Here is a 26508-nt window from a genome sequence, read left to right as displayed (position 1 = left end):
CCATGGAGCCAATCAGAAGCCGAGATGAGGAGGGGCCAAGCAGCCGTGAGGACCCCGGTGCTCAGTCCTCACTCCAAGATTCTCTCCGTTTCAAGATGAGCGACCTGGTGGGGTTCCTGCTCCTGAAGTACCGTGCCAAGGAGCCGACCACAAAGGCGGACATGCTGAGCAGCGTCATCAGAGAGCACCAGGACCACTTCCCTGAGATCTCCGGCCGCGCTGCTGAGTGCCTGCAGCCGGTCTTTGGCGTTGATGTGAAGGAGGTGGATGCCATCAACCACGCCTATGTCCTGGGCACCACCTGGGCCTCACCTGCGATGAGGTGGTGAGCAGTGACAGCGGCCTCCTGGGCATGCTCCTGTGTGGTCCTCATGGAGAACGTGCCCCTGAGCACAAAGTCTAGGAAGCACTGAATAATATAGGGGTGCGTGATGGGATGGAGCATTTCATCTTTGGGGAGCCCAGGGAGCTCCTCACCAAGGTTTGGGTGGAGGAACAGTACCTTGAGTACCGGCAGGTGACCGATAGTGACCCTGCTCGTTACGAGTTCCTGTGGGGTCCCAGGGCCCACGCTGAAACCACCAAGTTGAAAGTCCTCGAGTTTTTCTGCAGCGTCAGTACTAGGAATGCCAGTTCCATCCCATCCCTGTCCTAAGAGGCTGCGTGATGGGGCAGAGGGGGCCTGAGCCACATTTGCATCCAGGCACATTTCAGGCCCACACCTGAAAGTTTCATGAGTTTTTTCAGCATCTAAGTTTGTGAATGACTTTGGCCACACATGTATCTGTACTAAGCAGCTCAAGAGTAAGAGTTGTGCTATTGTGTAACACAAATTGGGACCCTTTCCTTCCCAGTTTGTGATCCCGAACTAGATCCCATGGCGCTGGAGCAGGATTTGCTTGGAAATGTGAAAGAGCCTAGCAATACAATCGAATGGATAAAGAAATAGAGAAACAGAAGTTAAAGGTTGGAAACTCAAAAAACAAACAAACAAAAAAAAACGTTAAGTTGGAGAGCTTCAGAAGTGGACCAACCCAAATAGTCATCTTCAGCCAAGGACAGAAGAGAAAAAAGCAGACATGGTCACAGTGTGCATCCACCCCCGGGAGGAAGCCTGCTGAGCCGGGCTGGCCGTCTGCGGTCACGTGCGTGGCTGGCTCTGCAATGGAGGCTTTGGGCAAGTTCTCTTCTACGAGCCTCAGCTGACTCATTTGTGGAGCATGAATCCCGATGGTGCCTGCCTTGACTGCAGTGCTGAGGACTCAGCGAGGTCCCATGAGCAAAGCACTCAGCACAGCAGTACTGAGCACCTTCTCCATCAGTGCTGAGCACTCTTACTGTCGCCCAGAGCTGGTGTACAGCAAATGCTACGAGATCACAGGTGGACCCTTCAAGCACCGTCTGTTTTACAAGGTGTAATCCATTCATTCCATGTATTACTTGGGTGTCTTCTGTACGCCACAGACTGGAACATACGGAGTTTTCCTTTTTTAATAAATTTCCCTATTAGAAATGTTCTATCTAAATAGACGGTCCCGTGACTAGGGTTTGTTTTCATGCTGATTCTCACTCTTCCTTCTTAGCAGTTTAGGTCAGACTGCTTGTCACACGCTCATCTCTTCAATGGAGGGAAGAAGGCGTGTGTGGGGTGACCTCGTGCCCAGGAACAAAGGCCGCCTAACGCCGCCTGTAGAGCCCACGGCACCGGCACTCTCTGGCAGGAAAGGACCTTCACCCGCTGGTGACTCAGCTCCTCTTCCGGGGTCCCGATCTCGGGGGCGGCTGGCTTTACAGCTCAGACAGAGAAGGGCTCCTGGTGGGGTCCGAGTGTCCTGTGCATCGGAGCCTGATGGCGACGGCCTCGGGTATGAGTGCACGTGTGTCCAGAAGGAAACTAGGGGTGGTTTCTAGTCGGAAGTCTGCTTCCTGGCAGGCACAGGTTTCCACATTTTACCGGAACTTCTTTAAGTGTTTGAAGAAATCTGCATTTATTTTAACCAGACACCTGCTGATGGAACTCCTAACACAACAATTTTAACAGCTTCCCTAAAAGAATAGGGAACAATTCTAGCAGGTTTTAAATATATTTGGAATAATTGTAAACTAGCTCTTTAAAGAGAACATCAGGTATTTCCCCTCACAGCACCCAGAAGAAAAATTCCTGCTTCAGTGACTTTTCTGTGACTGTGGAAACCATGCGGTAAGAGTATAAAAATTCAGCAAATGACAACTTGTGAGTATCAACAGCTCACGTGCGCGCACATTTCTTCAGGGCCAGCGAGTTCGGCTCACTACGCAGATGTCAGGGAATGGGCAGAAAACTTCTGTCTCTGAGTAAGAAAGTGGGCTGTGGACATGTTTACTCATCTAAAATGGCCCTTTTGTTTACAGGACGCATGACTGCGCTCCTTAGCACAACACCAGTGCACCTGCCGGAAAAACGCTGGTCCAAGTCCTGGTGAAGACTCGGCAGCTGCTTACCAGGCCCTGGAGACTTCCGTCCTCCCTGTCGCTGCCTCGAGAGAGCCGCACGTCAGGTTTCTGCAGTGGAGAGAAAAGCAGTCTCATGCTTGGTTTGAAGACCATTGGCATAGTCTGTATTCACTTCCTTCCTTTCATGACACAATTGTCCTCTGAGTAAGAAGAGTTGAAAGGTCCCCAGTCTGAGGAAAGCTCTCAACACTCAGAGATGACAAGCCCCAGTCGGTGGCCGCTGTCTGTCTGTCCGCACGTGCCCATGACACGGCTGCTGCCACACTGGGAACCTGCGTCTCACCTCTCTTCCCAGCAGCGAAGCGAGTTTTTTCTTAGCCAAGAGAGCTACCACCCCAGGACGAATGCCACTGGGCCGCGGGCCCGGCCTGCTTCCAGGGTGTGTAAGGTGCGAGGCACCTGGCCGTCTTGCCAAAGTAGCAACGGTCCGCTTTCAAGTCCTCCTCCCCACAATGCATCCGGAGTACGGAAATCACACAGGGAACTCTGGGTGTTACAGAAGTAGGAGGATGCGAACTTTACTGACAGCAGGACACACACGGGGGGCTACTGGTCCCTGGCGGCAGCCCGCAGCCCGCCCAAGCCCACACGCTCCAGACGCGGGTCTCGTGGATCGCCGACAAGCCATGCTGACCACACTGCCCACGCATACGGCCACACACCCTCCTTGGGGTCCGTGTCCTGGTCCTCTCCAGCCACCATGTCTCAGAGTGTGGCAGGAACTGTGCAGTCGCTACTTCCTTTCCTAGACAGAGTTATGATGTCTGGATCGTCTGCACCTTCTGGCCTGACAAGGGCCCGGCCCTCAGGCCACAGGCACAGGCACTGGTGTGTGTACGTGTGTGTGTGCGTGTGTGGTGTGTGCGTGCATGTGTGCGTGTGTGTGCGTGTGGCGGGGGCAGGAGAGACGGGCTTTGTCTCTCTCTCTCTCCTTTTAAATACATGTTTATAGAAACGAAGCTATGTCATACAATGTCATAGCCTTCCGTAGTGGAAATAGGTAAAAATGTTAAAAGGCTGCACAATATTCCACAGCATGAACGTCGTCACAAGTAGAAAATGGAGGCAAGGAGCCTGAGCTCTGACACCAGGCTGCCTAAGTTCGGGTCAGGACTTGGGCCCCAGTTTCTTCATCTCTAAAATGGGTCAGTGATGGCACCCCCGGCACAGGCTTGTCAGGATGAAATGAATTCATACGGGCTCAGTACTAAGTTACTGCCACATTAAGTGTCAAATAAAATAAACAGCTGTACTGTCTGTTGACCATTTGGGCCATTTTTAAAAATTTCAGCAGTGTAAACAGGCTGTGGATGAACACCTCTGTGCACAAATCTGATAAACCCTGACTATTTCCCAGGGACAGATATCTAGGAATGGAATTACTGAGTCAGGGTTTGAATATTTAGAAAGTTCTAGGTTGCCAACTGCTTACGCTGCCTTGATCTGACTCGTCAGAAACGCACGAGTCTCTCTCTCTCGTTGTGCCCTGGCACCACTGTGCTGTGGCTTGAAACTCTCAGCCAATCAATGAACAAAACGCCGTATGTTGCTGGGACTTGCCCTCACCCCTTCCTAAGTGGTAGAACGCTGGCTTCTCTCACGAGAGGCTAAGCCCCAGGAGACAGTGCCTCCCCCAGTGCCTCCCCACTGGGGCCATTACCTGGTGCAATGCAGGACAGACAGGTGCGAGGGGACAATTTCCTGTGCATTGACCGTCCACACCCCTTTGGACAGGGAACTGCACCCATCCAAACCCAGGTCTTGCCTTGTACGGTTAGCAGAGGATTACACGATGCTTGGCTCAGGCGCTTAGTAAACTCTTGCTGAAGGAACGCTTAAACCCCAGTGCAAGGCAGAAAGATATTCGCAGGTGAGGAACCTGATGCGTAGAAAGGTGGCATTCGCTGTCTGAGGCAACACGGGCGGGTTCTATCAGCCCACAAATGTTGCGTGAGTGCTGTGCCGGAGGTGTTTATGTCCTTTTTACATAGGTAACTCAGGTCTATTGTTTGCCTATAGAGTAAGCTGCTGGGTTTCCCGTGTTTACATGAACTGTCTCATTTATTTCCATGCAAATCATAGGAAATGACTTATCTGTATTCCTTTATGCACAATAATCCCTAAGGTTATAGTTCTCCAAAGACAGGATTTCAACGTTCCCTGGGAAAGGCCTGTCGGACGCCAAGTCCATCGTGTTCTGTGAGTGGGCGCGCTACGCTTTTCCTCACAGCACCGACCCAGGCCACCTGGATGAAAGGTGAGCGCCAAGGCCGGGCCTCATGGTGGCTGAGAAGCCTGCCTGGAACGCGCCTGCCTAGAAGGTAGTATGTCGGGCACAGACTCTGCGTCTCAGGGACACACACGGCACTCAGACAACCAGGGGCGCTTAGCCGCCTGCGAACTATAATCCACTCAGGGAGCTCTACCGACAGCAAGAGCGCATTAAGGTTTCTGCATAAGAGACTCGTCCAGGACAAGGAAGCTTGGCTGTGAGGGACACTCAGTGTTCCCTGAAGGACCCCTGTGGGGGCGGGGAACATCTGTCACTCGACCTGGCACACTAGTCTCTGGTCAGAAGCGGCCTGAAGGTATTCTAGGACTGCCTACGGGAACCATGTGTCATATGAAGTATATGATCCAGGAGCCCAGGTTCTCATCGGTGCAGCTCTCTCTATGGAGATCAAACTGACAACGAAGAGTGATAAAAGCCCCCTGAGAGATTAATGGTGTATTCCCTGCTGCCTCCACTGTACACAGCACACATTTAATCCTCGACCCAACTCTGAGAAAAGTACTGCCCGCGCTTCACAGAGGACATTATAATTACTCCACAGAGTAACGAAGGAACGCATAAGGAGGCAAAACACCTGGTGTAGGGGCATCATCACTAGGGTTTGAATTCCCACCTGGCTGACTCCAGAGTCGAGGCTCTTTCTGGTAACACCGCACTGAAAAGGAGAGTCAGGGTTGGAAGGGTCCCTTGGCGTGCCGAGCTGCAGCCTGCACTGTTTTCCTGCCACCTCCCATGCCCCTGCCACCCGCCGTGTGGCCTGTCCCCCTTATCCTCAGATGTCCCTGGCTCCTTCCCAGCTGGCCTTGGGCCCTTGCACCTGGTGCCCTCTCCCTGGAACGGTCTTCTGGGGCTGGTCCATCCTTTCAGCTGCTCAGCCTTCCCCGATGGCCTATATGCGGTGCCGCCCCTCCTGTGCTCAGTCCTCTCTGTCACAATCAGGGTCGGACTGAGGAGGACAGGAAGGAAGTGGGGGGCCAGGAAGGAGGCTGGGAGATCAGCTCACAGGCCAGGAAGACCTGAGCAGGTCAGGTCATCCTGTGGTAGCCACTGGCAGATTTGAAGTCAGAGAGTCATACAATCAGATGCGAGTTTTAGAAACAGCGCTGTGGCTGCACAAGAAAAACAGCCTGGAAGGGACAGAATCTCAGTGATTCCAATTTAAAACGCTCTAGGCAGAACGCTTGCTCTTTGCCCTCGGTCCCCTGTTGTAGAAGCTACGACTGGTCCCCCCAACAATGACAATAAACAAATCATTTTCACTTACGAACATCAATATGGAATCCCAATGAAACGCCACAAACAAAATAAATCACAGCCTTAAACGAATGATCAATCACGACCAAGTAGGGACTTATCTCTGGGATGCAGGGCCAGCATAAACCCACGCAGGACACTCCACACAAATCATCACGTTGAACCTTTTAAAGGCTTCTTAAAGAACTATTTAAAATGTAGAGCCAATGTTATACTTAACGGAGAAAACTATTGTAGACAATATCTTTAAAAATAAAAGCAGAAAAGCGGGCAAGGACCTATTTATTACAAAAGTTGGTAAGAGATGCTTCAGGAGAGAAACATGCAGTAGAAAACGAACACTGAACATGAAGACAGAACATGCTTTATAAAATGCGACAACTGTGCATTCGGAAAATCCAACGAAATCGGTCAAAAAGATTTCATGTGATAAATATTGGAAAATACAAAATAAATTTCTAAAACTGAACAGCATGTGCACACACAATGGACAAGTTCAATGAAAAACGAGATGCCACTACATCAGTGACAGGAAGCTCTCAATGGCTGGGTAGTGGCTTCACAGAGGAACCAAGACAGACGTGGACTTAAGGAAAATCATCGAAGCCACTGGGAGAAAGAAAGGAAGTCAGGAGCTAGCTCTGGGGAACGTCCTTCCTCTGGGCTCAGGAGACAAGCACACGGCCCATGTCACACCCCTGAGGTGCGACACTGGTTAGAACCTCTGTGGGGTGTTCTTCGCAACTTCCTAAGTGGATTTTGAACATAATTTGGAAGCCATTTGGAGTGACAGAAATGTCTATGTTTGGGTATAGGTTACACGGGTGTATGCATTTATAAAAACTCACTGATCTATAGTCCATTATACGTAAATTATCTCGATTAAAAGAAAAAGGAAAAAAACGCCAACCACAGCTGGCCAGCCAGCGGTGTAAACACAGCCTGAGCCTTCTGTTGGGAGGACGTGAACTCCCGGAGCTGAGTTAGTGCTTGAATGCACCGGCTTCCCCACCAGGGGCTCGAGGCGCATCTAGCGCGGGGAGCGCTGAGAACAGGCTCCTGACCCAATGTCATCACACACGCCGTCCCCTCCGCCTGGAATGTACTTCCTGAGCCTGTTTGCCTGGAAAATTCCAATGTGTCTTTAAGCCTCGGCTCCAACGTTATCTGGACTCTGATCCCCGAGGCCCAGCTCACCACATGCTGGCCTCCGTCAGGACATCAGACAGCGGTCGCTTCCACACGCTGGGGAGCGAACCCTTTGCTCAAATGCTATTTGCACACAGCGTGTCGGTGTTTAGATACATAAACTCTAGTCCGGAGAATTTGTAGCATTTACTTTTTAAAACACGAGTGGATGTGGGAAGACAGGCTGTCCGGACAGAAGTTGAAACACGTAAGGTGGCTGCATTGTTAGAAATGATACGGTGCCCACACAGATTCACTCAGGTCAGCACAGGGAATAAGAACCGCTTTTGGAAGCTTGCCTTATCATCTCAAGAATGCCTCAACTCAGTTAACTGATTCAGAACTCTGACAGCGTGAGACGTTTGTTCCAAAAGTACACGGGTAGCTCGGGAACCTTGCTGTAAATGTGCGCAGGTGGAGGCCGGCGGCTGCAGTAGGCGTTCACGCTCCCCGCGGCGCAACATGACCCGGCATGTGCCAGAGGCAGGTGGCAGCAAGGTCAGGACCTCAGGCCCCGGAGCAAGGCCTGCTGCACACTAGTGGGGCGACCCTGGCTGACTTCCTCGTCTCTAAATGTGGGGGAACAGAGGCCCTGGTTCACATTCCTTCACCCTCGTCTCCAAAATCTAAAATGCACTGAAGACGGGTGAGAGTGTTGTTTTACATTTGAAGCAAACGAACTTCATGGCGGAGACGGACCTGAACTGACGTGGGTCTCTCTTACACCCGTTGCTGTGGGTATCTGTGTTCTGCTGTAGCAGTATTTGTGCTTTTAACTCGGGGATGCTACTGAAATATTACATAACATATGGCACATGTGGCCCATCACAGTAACTTTCTGAAATAAGAAAATACTGAATTCCAAAGCCCACAGAACCGCGAGGGTTTCAGATAAAGGACTTTGGGCCCATCTCCTCCTTGCAGGGTGGCTGTGATGTAGGATGGTGATCGGCATCTAGTAAACACTATGTATTATCTGGCTAAATCATGACAAGGGTGTGTGCTCAGTAAGTGCGTTAGTCCTGTCTGGCACTCAACCCAAGGATAGAAGTGTGCGTGACGTTTGCAGGCCTAAAAAAAAGGAAGAACGCGCTCCCTCTGAACGAGGTCTATTTTCAAGCTCACAGTGTGCACGGCTGCCAGGCTCTGCCCCAAACCCTGTCTGCACGGAGGGCACTGGCCCCTCCAACAGGTGAAAACGTGCTTCGCCAAACCTGACAGCACAGGTCACTCTGCTTAGTTTTAAACTACAGTGTTAAAAATGAAAGGCACATATAAAGAATGAAACAGGGGCACATGGCACATACTGCAGAGTACAGCCTGAAACCACCGTCTCCTAACACCATTAATTGATTTAATGTTTCTGTGCCTGTACGACTAAGTGATTTCAAACCAGGGTTGGCTCCTACCCTCGCTGGTGTCCAGTCGCGCAGCACCGAGCCTGGCAGGGTTGGCCGCCGGGAAGGGCTGCTGAGCCCAAGCACGAGGGCCGGGCTCTGGACCACACGGGGCAGGTCACCGCTCCAGGTTTTGTGGAAGCAGCAGGAGGCTGTTCAGCCGTCGCTCTTTTCAGGCCGCTTCGGAAAGACTGAAATGGCCGAGCGGGTGGGGGCAGTGGGTTCTGAGGCTCAGGGCGCAGAAGTGGGGCCATGAGTCCAAAAAGGGCCCTGTGTTAACTGACACAGAGGTCGCTCTGTCTCACCACTTCCTCTCTGTCCTCAGGGGACTTCTGCAGGGGTGCTGACAAGTTGCCGAGAAAGACACGTCCGCCCACAAGGCCAGATGCAGGGGTAGGAGGTCTCGTCTGTCAGGCCAGGACGGGGGGGGGAACGCCAGGAGGGCCAGTTTTTGGCCGCCCGGCGACACGCCCTGCAGTGAGATGGTCACACGTTTCATGTGCAGGCTGACACTTCAGGGGGGCTGCCTCTGTGCGAACACCATGGCGCTACAAAACCCACGGGACTGCTCGCCTGAGCCCACAGTGCCGCCACTGAAGTGCGTTCTGAAAGTCAGCCCAGAAAAGCAAGGGCCCCAGTGCTGCCAGCTCTGAGCCAGTGTCGGCCGGCTCCCCGCTTTGGGACAAGCTTCTGCCATCTGCGGGGCCTGGGGCGGAAGAGCTGCTGGCCGCGCTTACCAGAAACCGCTCCTCTTTCTCCAGCCAGCGCTGATCCTCCTCCATCTCCTGCTGCTGTCGGATCAGCCGCTCTTCCATCAGGTGCGGGGGCAGCACCTGCCCGAGCCCCCGCAGGTCCCGCGCCGCCGAGTCCTGAGTGGGGTGAGACAGCACCCCCGCTCTCAGGAGCCTGTTATGATGCTCTTACTTTTTTCCTGTCTGTCTTCCCCAAAAATTAAGCAAAATAGCATGGGTGGAAACAGGTCTCTTATGCTGCCTGAGGGGGAACTTTCTGGAAGCCGTGAGTTAACACGTGCCACGCTTGTTTAAAAATCTCTGCACTCAGCTCTACTCGCAGGGGGCTATTCTAAGCAAATAGTCCAAGCCACATGCGAAGGATGCCACGTTAGTTACAGTGAACAGCGGGAACAACCTGGAAGGGAGGCGATGGGTGGCTGCAATCCGCCAGACGCGCACAGTGAGCGCTAACAGGGGCACTGTCTGGCTTCCAGCTTCTCGCTGGCCTCACGGACACGCTGACTCTATGCAACCTGGGGCCCTGCCTTTCAGAGGAACGGGCATCTCTCCTTTCTTTAGAAAAAAGGATTCAGAGCCAGCAAGCATTGTGAACACATGAAGTATCTTGATCTTAGGACTAGGTCATCAAAATCAAGAAATCTTAGGATTCAGAAATGAAAGGTACTTTGGGCAAAGCTCCATCCGTGAACAGACTGAGGCCCGAGAACACCCCATTTACCTCCACGCTGGGCTGCCACATCGATATCTCCTGTGGTCTGTGGTTCCATGAGTCTGTTTGGTCCAGAAGGGGTGCCGGCCCGGGGTAGACACTGCCGGCCATGGCTGTCAGTCCGTGTGAGACCGGGTAGCCAGAGACCTGCGGGCGAGGGAGCAGTCAGGTCGCGCTCCGACACAGGACGCTCCCGCGTGACAGGAGTGACCACGGCTACAGAGGCTGTGCGAGTAGGACACTGGCCCCCAAGGATGCCCACGGCCCGTCCCCTGGAACTTGTGAACACGGCACCTCACAAGGCAAAGGGGCTTTGCAGACGGGATTATAAATGAGGAGTCTTGAGATGGGGCGGCCATCCTGGGTTATACAAGGGAACCCAACGTGATCACAGGGCTCTTGACAAGCGCACGAGGGAAGCAGAGGGCAGAGCGGGAGGTGTGAGCACTGGAGAACGGTCAGACGTGCCGCCCGACTGCTGGCTGTGACGATGGAGGAAGGGGGCCTGACCAAGGAAGGCAGGTGGCCTCCAGAAGCTGGTGAGGACAAGGAAATGGATTCTCAACTAGGCCTTCAGAAAAGGTAATCCATTATGGTCAGAAAATCAGAAATCACCTACTTTGGTATCTTACACTTGCTGCAGTGCTGAGAGCAGACCACCCTCTATGCAAAAGCAACAGGAGGCCACAAAGACAGCCGCCACGCACTCGAGAACCCCTTTCCTGCCAGACCCACCACCATCACCAAACAAACCGACCCCCGAATGCCTGTCCTCTAGTGAACCAGGGCTGGTGAGGCAAGAAGTCGGTCTCCCTGTTCGAACTATGATGACTCAGCCAGAAGGAAGACATGCACGCGGCCTTGGAGAGAAGGGCCAAGGCTCGAGGGAAACGCGTTTCTTTCTATACAATAGTTCTGTCCGTCAAGTGAGAGAGAGACAGAATGAAATCAGTCCTGGTTCCCATCACTCCTCAGCCTCGGATGGGGCAGCCAAAGATGTCAGTTAATTTTTAATGATAAAGCACAGCCAAATTAGTATTTCCACAGAGCAGCACGCCCTTCAGCAAAGGTTTTTGTGTGTCTGTTTGGTCTCCAGGCTCTGATTTATACCCAAATTCCCTACTGACAATATGTAATCAATAAACTTTCAAATAAGATACACAGATAGCTCTCACAGTTTACTTGAATGAAAATATTTAATAATAAAAAATTCTACTAAACATAAAATGCTGCATCACCACTATTTTTGGTCAGAATGGACATATTACTGCCAGAGAACTTTTAGGAATTTTCACAACCAAGAGATTTTCAAATGACCTCAGACAGTTTTCTACATAACAGCACCCACGTGAAGGAAGCAGCGCATTGGGCTGAGAAGGAACAGGAAACGGCACCAGGAGGTCTCGGGGGAACGTGGGGTGTGGGAGGTGACGCATTCATCTGTTCTATGAATTTATTCACTGAACTCAAATCTACACACTGTTCTAGGCACTTAAAGTCGCAACAAGTCCCTTTGCTTGGGCTTCTCCTCCAGAGGGGACAAGCATGAACAACACGCCCCAGAGCCCCAGGTTGTGAGTGTGCCAGGCCAGCGTGCCCAGCTCCAGCCAGGACCCTGAGGCCTGCCAGCTCTGAGCGTGTTCCCTTTCTGCCCGTCTCATTAGCAGGCGCTGTCACGCTTTCTCTAAACAACTCTGGTTCCCAGCTCCTGCTTGGTGCCCGCTGAGCTCTGACTTCCTGCAGCTCAAGGAAAGCGAATGCCTTCCCTCAAAAGTAAGAACAAAACAATGACTGACTGCTTCTGGCCCTTTTCTGTCAAGGATGCTGTTTTCTAATTCGTACAAGATATCTGCCTTTAACAGCCTTTCTGCACCGGTCTATATGGCATCTCATCGCATTTTTAAGGCAACTTTACATTTTATTCTTCCCGTCCAGAAAAACCGCCCAGTTCAGTACAACCTCTGCAGAGCGGAGCCTGCTGAGTCTGCCCTGCACCTTCTCAGATCAGGAAGAAGAGAACGAACCTGACCACTGTGGGACACGTGACTGAGTGACTAGTTACGGCCTCTGCTTGGGACAAGATGGCAGGACCACGCTCTCTTAGACAGTTACTAGGCTGACGACATTCTTAGCTTTCTGCTTGCCAAATCATACTCATCAATACACAAATAAAAAGCGCAGACATAGACAACGTGCCTCCCCCACTCCCAAAAGTGCCGAAGAATAAAAGAACACATCTTGGGTTGGCCAAGTGGCTCAGTTGGTTAAGAGTTGTCTTAAGAGCATGAGCTCTGAGCAACAGAGCCGCCAGTTCAATTCCCACGTGGGCCAGTGATGCTGTGCCCGAGCTGAGCTGTAGCTGAGCTGCCAACAGGTGGCAGGATGGCTCAGCTGGTGTAACAAGATTGCATGTTCGATGGTGGGCTATGCCCACCCACAACTAAAACTAAACTCGGCACCTTGAGTTGAGCTGCCGCCCGGATGGCTCAGTGGATAGGGCGTGTGCTCTTAACAACAAGGCTACTGGTTTGACTCCCGCATGGGATGATGGCTACGCCCACCCACAACTAAGATTGAACTTGGCACCTTGAGCTTAGAGGTCACGAGCTGCTGATGGGAAGCCAGATGGCGACTGGCGCCCTCCATAACTAAGACTGAAGAACAACTTGGCCAGTCCCCGCCCCCAATTCCCCAATAAAATCTTAAAAAACAAACAAACAAAAAAACACATCTTGTGTCTGAAACGACAGGCATACCTGGTAATGATTGGCCTGTACCACGTGCTGTGGGCTGGGGTAAAATCCTTCGCTGGACCTTGGACTGGGATAACCAGGTCTGCTGGGCTGTGAACAAACCAACAGAGCATCACACGAATGAGTATTTTGATTATTTTGGTAAATATGTTTTATTGAAAACAACAAGAAAAGGTATTTCTCTACAAGAGTTCAGTAGGAAAGAATGACAAAGGATGCTAAGATACTTCAGTGGGGAAGCAGTCTTTTCAGCGAATGATGCTGGGCCGGCAGGCTTCCCACATGTGAAAAAACAGAGTTGGGGGCCGGCCGAGGGGCTCAGTTGGTTAAGAGCTCGCTCAAGAGTGTGAGCTCTGAGCAGCAGCGTTTTGATGCCCGGCCCGAGCTGAGCTGCTGCTCAGCTGCCAACACGTGGCAGGATGGCTCAGCTAAAAGGAAGGAAAAAAAAAAGAGAGTTGGATCCCTTCCTCACAACATACTCAGAACTTGACTCGAAGTGGATCACAGATCTAAATGTTAAGAGCTAACACTAGAAAACTCTTAGAAGGAAACAGGAGCAAATCTTTGCGACCTTGGGTTAGGCAAAGATTTCTAAGATATGACACCAAAAGCCTCAGCAACAACAACAAAAAAGAAAGATAAGTGAGACATTATCGAATTACACGGTGGGCGAAGGACTTGAGTAGACCCAGAGACGACGGGCCAGGGGCCACCAAGCTCGTGCCTGAGGAGATGCTCGACACGACTGGGCATCGAGAAATGCAACTGGGAGGCGTCTGTGCGGCGAGCACACATTCACCCTGCTCTGCCGCTGGCCGGCCGGTGACCGAGGGCAGGTGAGCAGGCCGGCTCACTTCTCTTTCCACGTCTGTAAAATGAGTTGAGCTACAGGCACTCTGAAAGCCCTTCCAGCTCTAAAATCCTCCTTCTGTTGTGAGATGCCTGAACTTAAAGTTCGTAGCGAAAGAACAGCTTGGTGTGACACAGAAGTCTAAACCTGAGGAATTGCACCAAGTGGAAACCCATTATTCTCCAGCCAAGTTACGACCAGAATAAAAGGAAATGGGCTGAGGCCGCAGCAGGCGGAGGGGAGGAGAGAACAGGCCTCAGTGCCCGTGTCTCTTTCCCATGACACGCACGGTCCTGGAGGGAGGCGTGGTCTGTCCAGTAAGCTCTGAGAGGCTCTGAGGCGCTAAGGTCTGCCCTGCCCCCGCCTTGCTCACACTGCCCCCTCCGCCTGGAGAACGTGTCCTGTCCTGTCCTGGAGTCTTTCCCCCATTACCTCCTTCATGCAGCGGCCCGAGTTCTCCCGCCTGACAAACCTATGTCCTCTGCTCTCCGCAGGTGCTGGAATCCTGACCAGGGGGCCATCACAGGCCTCTTCACCTGAGAGTGGAAAACGCTTCCTTATCCCCTTAGCACCGCCCCATCTCAGTGTCCCAGGTACAGTCCACTCCAGACTTGACATATGAGGACAGGCCCCCAGGACGCCCTGAAACAGGAAAGGAGCTTGGAGGGGGCTTTACTCTGGGCACTAGGGGGCAATTTCCTAAGTGTGGCCCATGAAGCCCAAGGGACTATCCTTCAGATTTATATTTTTAAAGGTTTCATTTGAACACGTGTTAACAGGAGGTAAAAAAGGAGTGTGAGTCTACCCACACCGCCCATTTAAAGGTATGTGTTGATTCGCATGCATTACGATGGTTGTTTGGGAAAGGCTCCCCGGAGCCCAAGGACGGAAGCACCCAGCGCCAAGCATCAGGGCAGCAGACAGAGCACCTCATAGCCGTCCAGTGTGTCCTCTGGCTTACATTCTGGAGGTGGCAAAAAGGAGAACTTTTACTCAGCGTGTCCTGTGTGCCCCGAGCTAGGCGCTCTACACACCATTTGATCCTTTGGAGAGCATGTGCTAAGCAGGATTACTGGTCCATTGCACAGAGGATACAACGGAGGCTCAGAGGAGTCAGGCAATGAGGACGGGCTGCACAGCGGGAAGGGCAGGCTGCCTGCCGCACAGCTGCTGTGTGCTGATGCTGCTCTATGACGAGCGCACATCTGTCTCGCCAATAGGAAGGCGGCACAAGCGGGATTGGCCAGAGAATGGCACCATCTCCACACAACATCCCACAGGCAGCAAATGATAGCACTGGTAAGGTTCCATTGCAAAGTAAAATCAACGGGTACAAAGATGCAAAGAAACCTGCTTCACAAAGGAGGGCACAGCAGCACCCCTGCTCACCGACAGCCACGGAGCGCGCAGGAGTGCTGCTGCCACCTGTGCTCTGCACACAGACTGGGCACGGCGGGCAGGAGGATGGGCGTCCAGCGGGTGACTGGGCACTTCCCCTCCCTGCCACCAGGCTCAGTGGAAGGGTGGGGACAGGGCTGGCTGCCATAAGCTAACATCTGTCAAGTTCTTCCCCGGGAACATCCACAAGTGTCACCTGCTACGATTTACCAGGAACACAACATGTCCTCCTCAAAGACAGAAATGTGGATTTTAATTAAGCGGACTATGGAGCTGAGGGAAGTTTTCCTGCTATCCTCCAGAGTGAGGAGGAAGAGAAAGGAAAAACTGATGTGTCCGAATAAGCGTTCTCAGCTGGGAGGGCGTCAGGGGTATTTGAGGGGCACTCTGAGGACCACAACGGTGGGCACTCAGGGGCAGGCAGGCGGGGACAAACGGGTCTGAGCAGCAGGACCCGTTCCTTCCGGATGTCTCTCTCAACCTTATGAAGGTAAAACAGCAACTCGGTCCTGTAATCAGAACCTAGAGGGCAGGCCGAGTGGCTCAGTTGGTTAAGAGCTCGCTCAAGAGTTTGAGCTCTTAGCAACAGCAGTTCGATGCCCGGCCCGAGTTGAGTAGCCGCTGAGCTGCCAACAGGTAGCAGGATGGCTCAGCTAAAAAAAATAAAAATAAATAAATAAATAAAGAACCTAGAGCCAACTGGCTGACATGTGAACACAAATAGTATTTTGCCTAGTTTATCAGACACTGAACTTTGCAGAACAGCAACTACTGTATCCTGATGGACAATTTTACTTTGTTTGGTTTGAACTTTACCAAGATTTTCCGCCACTGTGGAAAATCACGTCACCAAGACCAATGAGATTCCTGCTCAGTCGCAGCTGGGGCTGCGCTTGTGACTGTCGTGGTCACAGTGAATCCACACACAGATGCAAGCTCCCGGCCATGCACGCCTCCCAGTGCCACCAACCTGAGTATTTCCTGCAGGTGTGTGCACAATGTTATTAAGGTCTACTTTTATTTCTCCTGTATAGTTAGCAGTCTCCTGGCAGAACTGGCATTTTGAAATTAGTAAGTCACTTTACTACCTATGTATTTCACTTCAGGATTAGGAAGCGGGACATTATCAAATATTTTTTTATAGAAATGGAGTGCCAGGTCTAGTCAGGGTTGAGAAACCCTATTCTGAGGCAGGTAAGTTTCAAACTTTTCATTTTCAGGAGCCTCCACATTCTCAAAACTTACTGAGGACTTCAGGAGCTTGTTTATCTCGAATATATCTACCAATACTTCTATTATTATAAATTAAAACACACTTAAAAATAACAAACTGGGCCGGCGGAGTGGCGCGTTGGTTAGGTGTTGGCTTGGGACGCCAGCTCTGAGCAGCAGGGCCCCGGTTCGGATCCCACATGAGGGCCAGTGACACTGCGCCCTCTACAGCTAAGATGGTGAACAACAGTTCAACCTGGAGCTGGGCTGCCGTGAGTCGCCAGCGCCGGTGTAGGCTGCAGTGGGACTGGCCGGCAGCGGGTGTGAGCTTTCGTGAGCTGCCCTGAGCCACCATGAGCGGCCGCCCAATGGGTGGCGAGAGCCTGCCTCAGCCGGGAAGAGCACAATGATAATACCAACATGGGCCAGTGAAGCGACGTCCTCCACAACTAGACTGAAGAACAAAAGGACAGCAACTTGTCTGTTCCCCTCCCCCAATAAAATCTTTTAAAGAATTAAAAAATAACAAGTAACAAACTAATTACATGTTTAAAACACCACTATTTTTTTCACCACCATCCCCCCACCCGCGCCGCCCCCAGAAGCCAGTGAGAGGAGTGGCGCCTGTCCTGCCAGGCTCACTGGGAGGCAGCCAGCTCTCAGGGCTGCGTCCCATCAGTCAGAGTGATGGGCTGCAGGCAGACCCAGCTTCACACAGCTGTGCGCTTGGAAAACGGGGGAGCATTTTAATAGGGTCTTGGCCCAGCCGTGGACACTGTTTTCTGACACTACACCCAAACTGAACAAGTGGCATTTTCTTAAAGGTGACTTGCCATGTGGAAGCTGAAACCAGGTTGTCACGTTCCAGTAACTCCATCACTGTCTTGTACTGTGGGCTTTACCCACGCACGATGTGACCATTTGGAAAATATGGGTCAGTGAGTGATGTAGACCTTCCCAATGTTGGCACATTTCGGTATACAATATGAAAAATAATCATGCTTGTTAGTATCACCCTCAGCTCATCAGAAAGGTTTAAGCTGTCAAGGTCACGGTGATGGATGTTTTTCAAAATTCACATTTCTGCTTGAAAATTCAAATTTTATCACCAGCAACAAATGCCCTCAGTTGTTTTCCTTGATGAGACAGTCTCGCTACTTTCTTTTCTGAGAAAATAGCTATGAAATGCACAACTCGGAACAACCACAGTATGTCTGCTAGTCGCTCTTTCACAGAAAATTGGTCTTCCATGAAAAAAGTTGGCCAATCCAGCCCACAGCTCAGCCACACAGCGAGAGCTGTAGGTGGACTTCCTATGAGCACAACAGAGGACTTCTCACGGCTTCGTGAAGGTCGCTCCTAAGCACACGGGCATCTTTTCTTATTGTCTGGGTCCCGAGTAGAGAATTCAGTGCCGGCTGGTGCAGGTGGTGCTGCCGCCCTGATCTGTGCCGAGGTGACAGCACTTTATCCACCGCCACGTCTGCCAACGCAGTACACGAGGCAAAGGACATCTCAACAGGACTATGACATGGGTTTAGAACTCACAGCCTTCTGGAAAGGTCTTGGGAAACCCCTGGGTTCGAGGATCACACTTTAAAACTGCCGTTCTGAGACATTTTTCTCCCGAGGCTTGGCTGATCTCACGTGACTCTGTAGGCCAATGAATGAGCCCTAAGTGGGACCATCCCCGCATGGGGCTCCTGTCAGGCAAACGTCTCCAGATGACTAGTGGGTGAAAAAACTGGTATTAAGTACTGATGAAGGGATTGGTAACACAGTCTGAATAATGAGCTTTGTGGTTATAATGCTTTTGCCATTAAGTAACAATAATTCAGCTTTTCATTTTGAATCTTGAATGGGTGAGAGAAAAAATACTTCCCTTTAAAAAGCTAATTAAACTACATTACAAATTTTATTTATTAGTACACAAAACTTATGTACAAAAGGCTGAGATCCTACCTGAATAGAAGAGATCTAAGTGGGGTTGAGCTGTCCTCAGATGCCCGGGCAGAATTACAGAGCTCCCTCCGCAAAGGGCAGAGGGGCCTGCGAGAGCAAACGCTGGCCTGCCACGTGGACACGTTTCAACTTCAGGCTCTGGGCCCACAACAGCAGAACACAATTGTACAGGTGAAGAAAGAGAAGGCAGAAGGTGCACACAGGACTGGGTCCGCACTGGCAGGGAGCTGACCGCTTCGTGTGTGTGTTTGTAACCACCAAGCATCCGAGTATTTACATCAACATAGATAACTGTCTAGGCTGTTAATATTTTTAGTCCGGGGTTTTCCAAGCTTTTTCTTGAAGGGTCAAAGAGCAGATATGTTAGTCTCCGTGGGCCTCACTGGAACTAGACTCCTCAACTCTGTCGGCGTGGGCGGGACCAGCCACGGCCAACCGCAGATGAGGGAGAAGCTCATGCCTCTCCGACGTGAACAAGAAGGGCTGCAGTTCGCGGAGCCATTTCAAAGGGCAGGACAATCTCCAATTATAGAAAAGAAACTGAAGAGATGCATTTTGAAACTTCTCACAAAAGAAAGGTGAGGACATAAAAAAATGTAAACAGAACTAACTCATCTTTGTACTAAAAACAAGAATAAGCCCACGCGCCTTCACCCACCAACTCAGTGCACAGCTTTCTAAATTTAGCCAAATGAAAATTATTAAAAACCCTAGACTGAGATCAAGAAATATGTTTAGATGAAAAAAGTTCTTTAATTCTGTGGGTTTTAGGGGAGTGTGCTGTTATCTAGTGCCCATCACCGAACACGTACAGGACCTCACGCTCGGTGATCTTCGCAACACCCCTAAGAGGGAGGGGGTAGTGCCACCCTCGTGTCACAGACAAGGAGAGTGAGGTTGGGAAGAGCCCCATGGGATGGGGGCAGATCTGGGCTCCAGGCCCGAGCAATGAATTCCAAGCCCCCCCGCCTCCCCGTGCCGGGCTAGTCTGAGCTGTTCCCAGTTAAGAGCCGGGCGACGTGCACAGACACAGTAGTCCTTATATGCTGGGATGTGGAGCCATAGGCTCTCTGCGGGTAACAGGGTTGTTGTTAGACTAAGAGAGATGGAGAAATGTTCTGGCTTCATCACTGACTCGCTCAAAAGAACATCCGCCGGGCAGGGGCGTGGGCAGCCTCCTTTCTCGGGGCCTCGGTTTTTCTATCTGTGGAGGATGCTGGTCTACGAGCCCTGCAGCTTTGAGATCCTGAATCGCTGCCTCAATCACCCGTTTTCATGTTCAGTGTGTGATGATGGGTACAGTTACACAGTTTAAAACCCTGACCAACAAATGCAAGCGTTCAGGCATCGTGATAACAAAATGGGTCCAATATTTAAATAGCACTTTGTACTAACAGATTTCTGAACAATTTTCAAAAAGCGAATGAAGACTTGTCAAAGTTTCTTCATCTATTTCCAGCTCATCAAATATCAAATAGCAGGTAACTACCAACTGCAAAAAAGCCTATGACCTATTTACTTTCCAGAAAATAACCTGAACTGGATTATTCGTGGCAAGTTAGCCAGAGTGTGAAAACAGCACCCTGTCAGAAGCCAAAGGGGCATAAAGCATCCCTATCCCAGGAGTGTTCGAGGGCCCCCCGGCACAGCACGGCGGGGCAGTGGGGGCAGGCTGTGGCCGCCTCCTGGGGGTCAGGGATGTGCGGGGAGGGGGCGGGCCAGGCTGAGGATGCTGCGGGAAGCTCTCACCAACCCCTCGGCCAGCAGGCACAGGCAAGAAGGAGACAGAAAATGTGCACAAGGTTCTCAACAAAACAAAAGCAAACCCAGAAGGAACAGGGTTAGGCAGAATTTGACTCATTTAAATCACAGCGAAATGTAAGGCACTCGTGACCTGGTTTTGTCCCTCTGAGGTTTAGTCCTGGACTTGAGTGAGGGAGGTCCCTGAAAACCCACACAGGAAAAGCCTCCCCCACCCCAGGCAGGGGTGTGTGTGGGGGCGGGGGGGTTAGGGGGAGGCGGATCGCATCGAATCCAATCACTCACGGATTGAAAGAGCTGTAGCCAAAATGCAGTTAGGAAAATGAGCGCACAAGAGGGCACTCCGCAGAGGGGCAAATCAAAAACAGCAGCTGGGGTTCCGAGGTGCTTCTGGAATAGCCCGGTAGGCAGCTTCCTCCCTGCCGACAGCAGCTGCCTACACCATCGACGCGGAATCAGGAGGGAAGCGCAAAGTTGGGGTGGGGGCTGTCGCTACCTTGGGCGGTGCTTCGTCGGGCCCTCCGGAGTCCCAGGACACTGTGACCTGCCTCCTGGACTCCATCCTCAGCCGCTCTTCCTGCTGGACCTTCTCCTCCTCCAGGATTGTGCTAGAGAGACAACACATGGTGTGAGTGCGCTGCCAGGCGGAGGGAGCAAGAGTACCACCCCCCCGACCGGCGGCTCGGGCACCCGCCGCTAGCAGCAGAGGGTGGCAAGAAAGATGGGAGAGGGGCTCAGGCTCCTAGCGCTTCCCCAGGGGACCCTAGAATAGCCTCGGTCCAGAGGCACGTCCATTCACAGCACAGCCACCGGGAAGGGAAGGACAGCTGGGAAGGCAGGCAGACGCTGAGGGAAACGAAGACGAGCCGAGACGGAGCGTCTGTATGCCCACGTTTATTCTGAACAGAGCAGAGTAACCCCGACAAACCCCAGCAACGCTTCATCAGGCAGAGGCACGTCTCAGGGCAGGATCTGCACGTGCACACAGGCTCCCCGCCCCTCCCCCCGCCTGGGACCACAGCAGCACGTTCTAGGACAGGTTAGCAATCTGGCCAGTGACCTCCCGAAACGGCTCGCTGCAGGCTTCCTACTAACTTTCAGCTTAACCAGAGCTTTACCTCCTCGGGGAAATTAGGAAATCTGCAACAGCATTTACCAGCGCTTCTGAAAGTGCTGGCTGCTTCAAACTGGACACACCGGTGGAAGTCACACGGCTACTTACCGCTGCCCGGCTACTCAGAGGCTATCTGCCGCCCCACATAGTCCTGCAGCCGCTGCCCAGTGACTGCTGAGCGGCATCTCGTCTTGGCCGCCTGCCATCAGCTAGCCTACCCAGAAGGCAGCCAGCCACAGGAGCCTCTGCTAACCGCCCATCCCACAGCGACTCCCTGGGGCTCTGCGGGCGGCAGGTCTTGGAAACCTTCGTCCCCACTGAGGCCAACAGCTCTTCCCTACATGCCTGCAACTCCCGGTCTGACAACGCAGCGCGTTCAGCGGCCAGCCTCCTGGTGCAGCGCAGTAAGTAACCACCCAGAATTACTCACGAGAGTGAGGTCAGCTGCACCAGACCCTTTCTAATCTGGGAATTTGCTCAACTGTTTCAGACAGACATTCCTGCCTGACTGGAGGCCAGGGCGAGCTGTTTCTCACACAGCCCAACTCACGCAATCACCTTCTAAATCAGGAAAAGACAGACAAAATTCATCTCATAATTGCCCTGAGTCAGCGCACCATTACTACAGATGTGTTTCTTTTTTTTTTTTTTTTAAGGAAAGGGGATGCTTCCTCCATGATCACATTAGCACTTAAAAAAAAGGCTTTTTGCTAAAAGATTCCACCCTTTCCTCAAAATATGATTTTGGTTTTCTGGCTGCTCCAACTACATGATCACAACTGAAAAAAAACATGAAACTTCCATGATCCTTCAGAAGTCACCCTCGAGACTTCCAGGTGCACGCTGGGCCAGCCCTGCCGGGCATCGGCCCTGGGTCCAACGACTATAACTCTCGTTTAAATGCCCTGTAAACATGTTTGCTTGACTTGTGCTTCCAGGAGGCTGAGGGCTGCTACTGGGCGGCTCGTCCTCGCACGCCCAGAATGAGCACAGATCCTGGAGCACACTCATATTTGCATGAGTTAACGATGCTGAAGTGGTGAGTACAGCCACCGTCAGCCCACTAGCCCAGCGCCCTGTTTCCTGCCACTCAGCAGGGAAGGGCTGCAGGCGACTTTCTTCCAGATGTCCCTGGAGCACGGGGTCCAGAGGACTGTCCCTGGCTGGGAGTTTTTCAGCGCCCTCTCTCAATCACCGACCCGCGGAATAAATAACAAACCCCAAATCAGAATTTCCAAAAATTTTATAGTTTTAAACAACTGAGAAGTCCATAAAAATAAAGTCAAGTAAAAAAAAATCGTCCCTTTTTTCCACCTTCTTCAAATAGTTAAAATGCAGGCAAGCTATGAGAAGGCCACGTGTGACATAGTCTTTAAGGCAACGGAACCTCCATTTTAAATAGCTTCCCATGAGGCAATGTATTGCACATGGCTGTTTTGTGAATGGGGCCACCCTGAGCTTAAGGTTAGCGTTCTCCACAAAACCCTCCAAACAGGTCCCGTGAGGTCCCTGGCCATCAGGAGACCCTCTGAGGCTCCGTCCGCCCACACCCACTTCCCCCTGTTCTCCGACCCCTGAATTTACAGTCAGAATCCTTCATGTCCGCCCCTCACCACACACCAGCATCTACGTTACTCCTCTGCGTTATGGGATTTAGGTCGCAAACTTCCCACGGCTGTCAGCCTGGGACCCGGGTTCTCCCATCGGTGGTGCAGCAACTGCATGTGGCATGTGACAGGCGCTTCAGTGTTTCTTCCACCCAACATGCCTGTCTTGTCCCTCAAAGAACAGGATAATCGGGAAGCGAGTTCCTTCCATCTCAGGACTTCATTCTCATCCCAAAAAAACAGGTCAAAATGCTTCTGAGAAGCCACAATCTGCTGCCCAGAGCAGTCAGGAATATAAATAACTCGGAAGATAGCTGTTTTTACAATGGAAGACTCCCACAGAAGGAGGGAGGGTGCACAAGGAAACGTTTCTGAACTTTTCTCTGCACAGCTGCTCGAGAACCCAGAGCAATAAGCTGGAATGTGCAGCGTGTCAAGGAGGTCAGATTTAAACATATTTTCCCAAACTACAAGTATTTTTAGTAGCACTACATTCCATTTGGGAGCTCTGAGCGGCTGAATGTGAGCTGGCAATGAGCCTCCGTGGTTTTCCTGGGATGGAGATTTCTGAGTCTCAAACTTGCAGGCAGATGAAACAGTAAAAGCTAAGACTTTTCATTTAACAAACCGAACACGTGACAACCACGTCTTTGTTTAGCCGTGAGTCCCATCTAGCAAGAGAGTCACGACGAGGAGAAAGAGGCACGTTAGTGAATGTTCGTTTTATTTCACATGGCCCTGGCTTGAACAGAAAAAGTCATCAATGAGGCCAACTCAGAGTAAAAGGACACGAACAGCCTGAGGCCACTCTGGCTGAGTCCTCCTGGCCTGCGACACGCCTGTGACACCTGCTGTTAGCCTCACCTGCTCTTAGCCTCCGTGACCTGGGAGGCAGAGGTCTTACAAAATTCCCGTCTGGGGCAACACAGTGTGACTTTACTTCCAAGGTATTTTCATGGACAGCAAGAACGTGGTCTCAGGTTCCGTGTCTCCAGTGCTGAGCTGAGATGCAAACACAAATTTCCAGCACAGACGAGGACAGAGTGGAAAAGGGCCACCAGCCTGAGTGGCTGATGAGCCCGTCAAGTTGTCCCAGGAGACAGGGCACAGCTAGGAGATGCATCTCTGCTGAGGGAGGTGACACAGGCAGTCTGGCCTATTTCAACTTGTTTCCTCACTCATAAATGAGAATAATGTCTGTTCTATCCATTGTGGGGTGGAGAAATACAGTATGTGAAAAAAGCCAGTAAAACCCTTAAGTAAACAAATGTGAGTTAGTTCTGTACCTGCCTTACAAACTACTAGGAAAAAAATGAGTTTTTTTATCTGTTTCATTTCTGTAGCATTTTTCCTGACAGTGACTATACTGCTATTCTTTTCTTTGAAACTACCCAACATTTCTCCCTTTAAATATAAGAAATACTCTTTGCTTGAATAACTTTTTTAAGAACAATCGGACTTTGATCACCTAAACATAATAATTTTATGGTGACATCACAAAATTTTCTTTGGATATAAAATCAGTCTGGGTTCATAGCTACTTAAGCTAATCTGAAAAATAGCCAGAGAAATAGCGGCAAAAAATTGGAAGGGAAAAAAGCCAAGAGGGAAATGGCTTGTTTTGGCAAGTTCATGGGAATAGCAGTTTTGAAACATGAGCTCTTTTAATTACCCACCATTGCCTCACCACACAGGAATGGGACTGGCCTTTTAAGAACAACAAAACTCCTGGTATCTGTGCAGAAAACAAGGCTGGAGGCTTGAGACGAAGCAGGAGCTGGCGTATTTGTAGGGGGCTGACCTAGTGGCTCAAAGCCACTCCAAAGTGTCACAGCGCCGGCCTCTGCTCTTTACCTCTGACAAACAGGCACAGCAGGCTGGACGCCTAGTCTCAGGGCTACACCAAGACTGCGTTTCTCTCTTTACTCATCACGCACTAACACTGTAGGAAATGCACACTTTTGTTTGGTTGTGCTGTTACCATCTCAAAATTAGGAAAAACGTGATTCCTGCTCCAATCTGACTTTAACATCATGATCTCCTGGTAGTCCTGGCAAGTTTGAGGAGTCCTTCCTTAACCACACCTCTCGCAGGTAGCAACTATGGACTGTGGACCTCACGAGCAGCTCTGTGAGAGCACCCCAAAGCAGCCAGGTTCCAGGGGAGCTGGCACAGCAGGAAGGGGTGGCCAGGGGGCCTCCACATTCTAATGGCCGACAGCCAGAAGCAGGCCCCAGTCTTCTGACCCAAACCGGTCAGAAGAACCAGACGACCAAGTTTGGGTCAGCACAGCCGGTAAAGAGTGACAGGGGAGATCTCAGGGAGGGGGTTCCTCAAATTCCGGGTATAAATTCTGCCCAAATCTCTAGCTGGCTGCGAGCCATGCACACACAAGACGGGCTCCACGCAGCCCAGCTAAGGCTAAGAGAACTTAGCCACGGAGAAAGAGTCCGCAATCTGAGCCCAGCCAAGTGAACTGCCTGTTAAAACCAAGGAACCAACCAACCAACCAACCAAACAACCACTCTTCAGAGGAATATAACTGAATCAAGAGTTACGACAATTAGGATAATCTAAGATTACTTAATATATACAAAGTAATGTGAAAATGTGATCCATTCTCAAAAGGAAAAAAAAATTCTAAAGGAGGCCAACTCCAAAGATGACTCAGAAGTTGGGATTATCAGGCAAGGACTTTAAAGAGCTATTATATTCAAGGACACAAAGAAAAACTTGTTCAGAATTAATGAAAAGATAGGAAATGTCAGCAGCGAAATGGCAACTGTAAGAATTATCTCTAGATAAGAAATGGTTAAGACATAATTTTTAGTAGAAACAATTTAAGTTTTACATTAAATTCCCATCAAATTTAGATTTCCTATTACTTTTTTATTACTGGGAAGGCTAAGGACCAAAACCAAAACAAACCAAACAACAACAAAACCCTTACAGTTCAGATCCTGTGGCTGTTCTACTGTGCATAGAGAGATAATTGAGAGACACTGCTCCTACAGATCCTATCTAGACCCAACAGGGGAGCAGTGAGAGGGAAAATACTGTCACGATGACTAAGGAGGAGTTTACACTCCACCTTTGAAAGGAATTTTGGAAGCAAATACAAAACCACTTAACAAAACCCACACACAGTGAAGAAGCACAAGTAACCTCATGTCACCAACCAAACCCAGAGCTTTCAGTTCAGAGTTCACATTTTAGGACAAAGGAAGAATCAACAAGGATTCATAAACACTCGCGTAGGATGCTGCTCACAGACTAAAAATGTTAAATCCACGTCTCCATAAAACATCTATGAACTGTCAAAAAGATGTGCTCTGTGTTTTGGTATCTGGGTAATGACAGCAAACATGTTTCAATTCAAATCCCCAGATGGTTTTTAAGGTAGTTGACGATTTGTCTGCACCCTGGGATCCCCAGATCCCTACAGATGCGCAGAAAAAGCTTTTCTGTTACTCCTGCCCCGAGAACAGCTCCGGGTGTGAGCCGACCGGAGCCACGGTCCACCGGGAGGCTTCAGATGATTTCCGGTAACCCTGAAAACTAGAGTGTAGGTGGGATTTGTGGTTCTGCTCTTACAGGGAGAAGCCAAGTCGCCTGCCTGAGGCCACAGAGTCTTTTAAAAATTCTTTTTAAATTCTAACCTTCATAATACAACACACACAACTCGAAACAGCAGGCTAACTTCCTCCAAACTCTAGTGCTCTCTGTGCTTGTACTTATGTAGGTTTCTCTCCCCCCTCCCCC

At 50.8% G+C, this 26508-nt stretch overlaps 1 protein-coding gene across 18 annotated transcripts in view; it reads right to left on the bottom strand.

Annotated features, from left to right (window-relative positions):
* Positions 1-26508, bottom strand: part of PTK2 (protein tyrosine kinase 2) — a 188561-nt gene that overhangs the window by 9401 nt on the left and 152652 nt on the right. For 16 of the 18 annotated variants that reach the window (XM_019657844.1, XM_019657843.1, XM_019657827.1 and 13 more), the window contains 5 exons: positions 20522-20633; positions 12846-12932; positions 10099-10236; positions 9363-9494; positions 2482-2541 (listed from right to left, as the gene is read on the bottom strand). In XM_019657844.1, the coding sequence (XP_019513389.1) occupies positions 2482-2541; positions 9363-9494; positions 10099-10236; positions 12846-12932; positions 20522-20633 (529 nt within the window). The remainder of the gene's footprint in view (positions 1-2481; positions 2542-9362; positions 9495-10098; positions 10237-12845; positions 12933-20521; positions 20634-26508) is intronic. The other 2 variants (XM_019657834.1, XM_019657835.1) reach the window with 1 other exon arrangement.

The sequence above is a fragment of the Hipposideros armiger genome, unplaced genomic scaffold, assembly GCF_001890085.2.
Source record: "Hipposideros armiger isolate ML-2016 unplaced genomic scaffold, ASM189008v1 scaffold_280, whole genome shotgun sequence".
Lineage (NCBI taxonomy): Eukaryota > Metazoa > Chordata > Mammalia > Chiroptera > Hipposideridae > Hipposideros > Hipposideros armiger.
The sequence above is the reverse complement of the archived record's forward strand: the minus strand, read 5'-3'. Positions and strand labels throughout refer to the sequence as shown.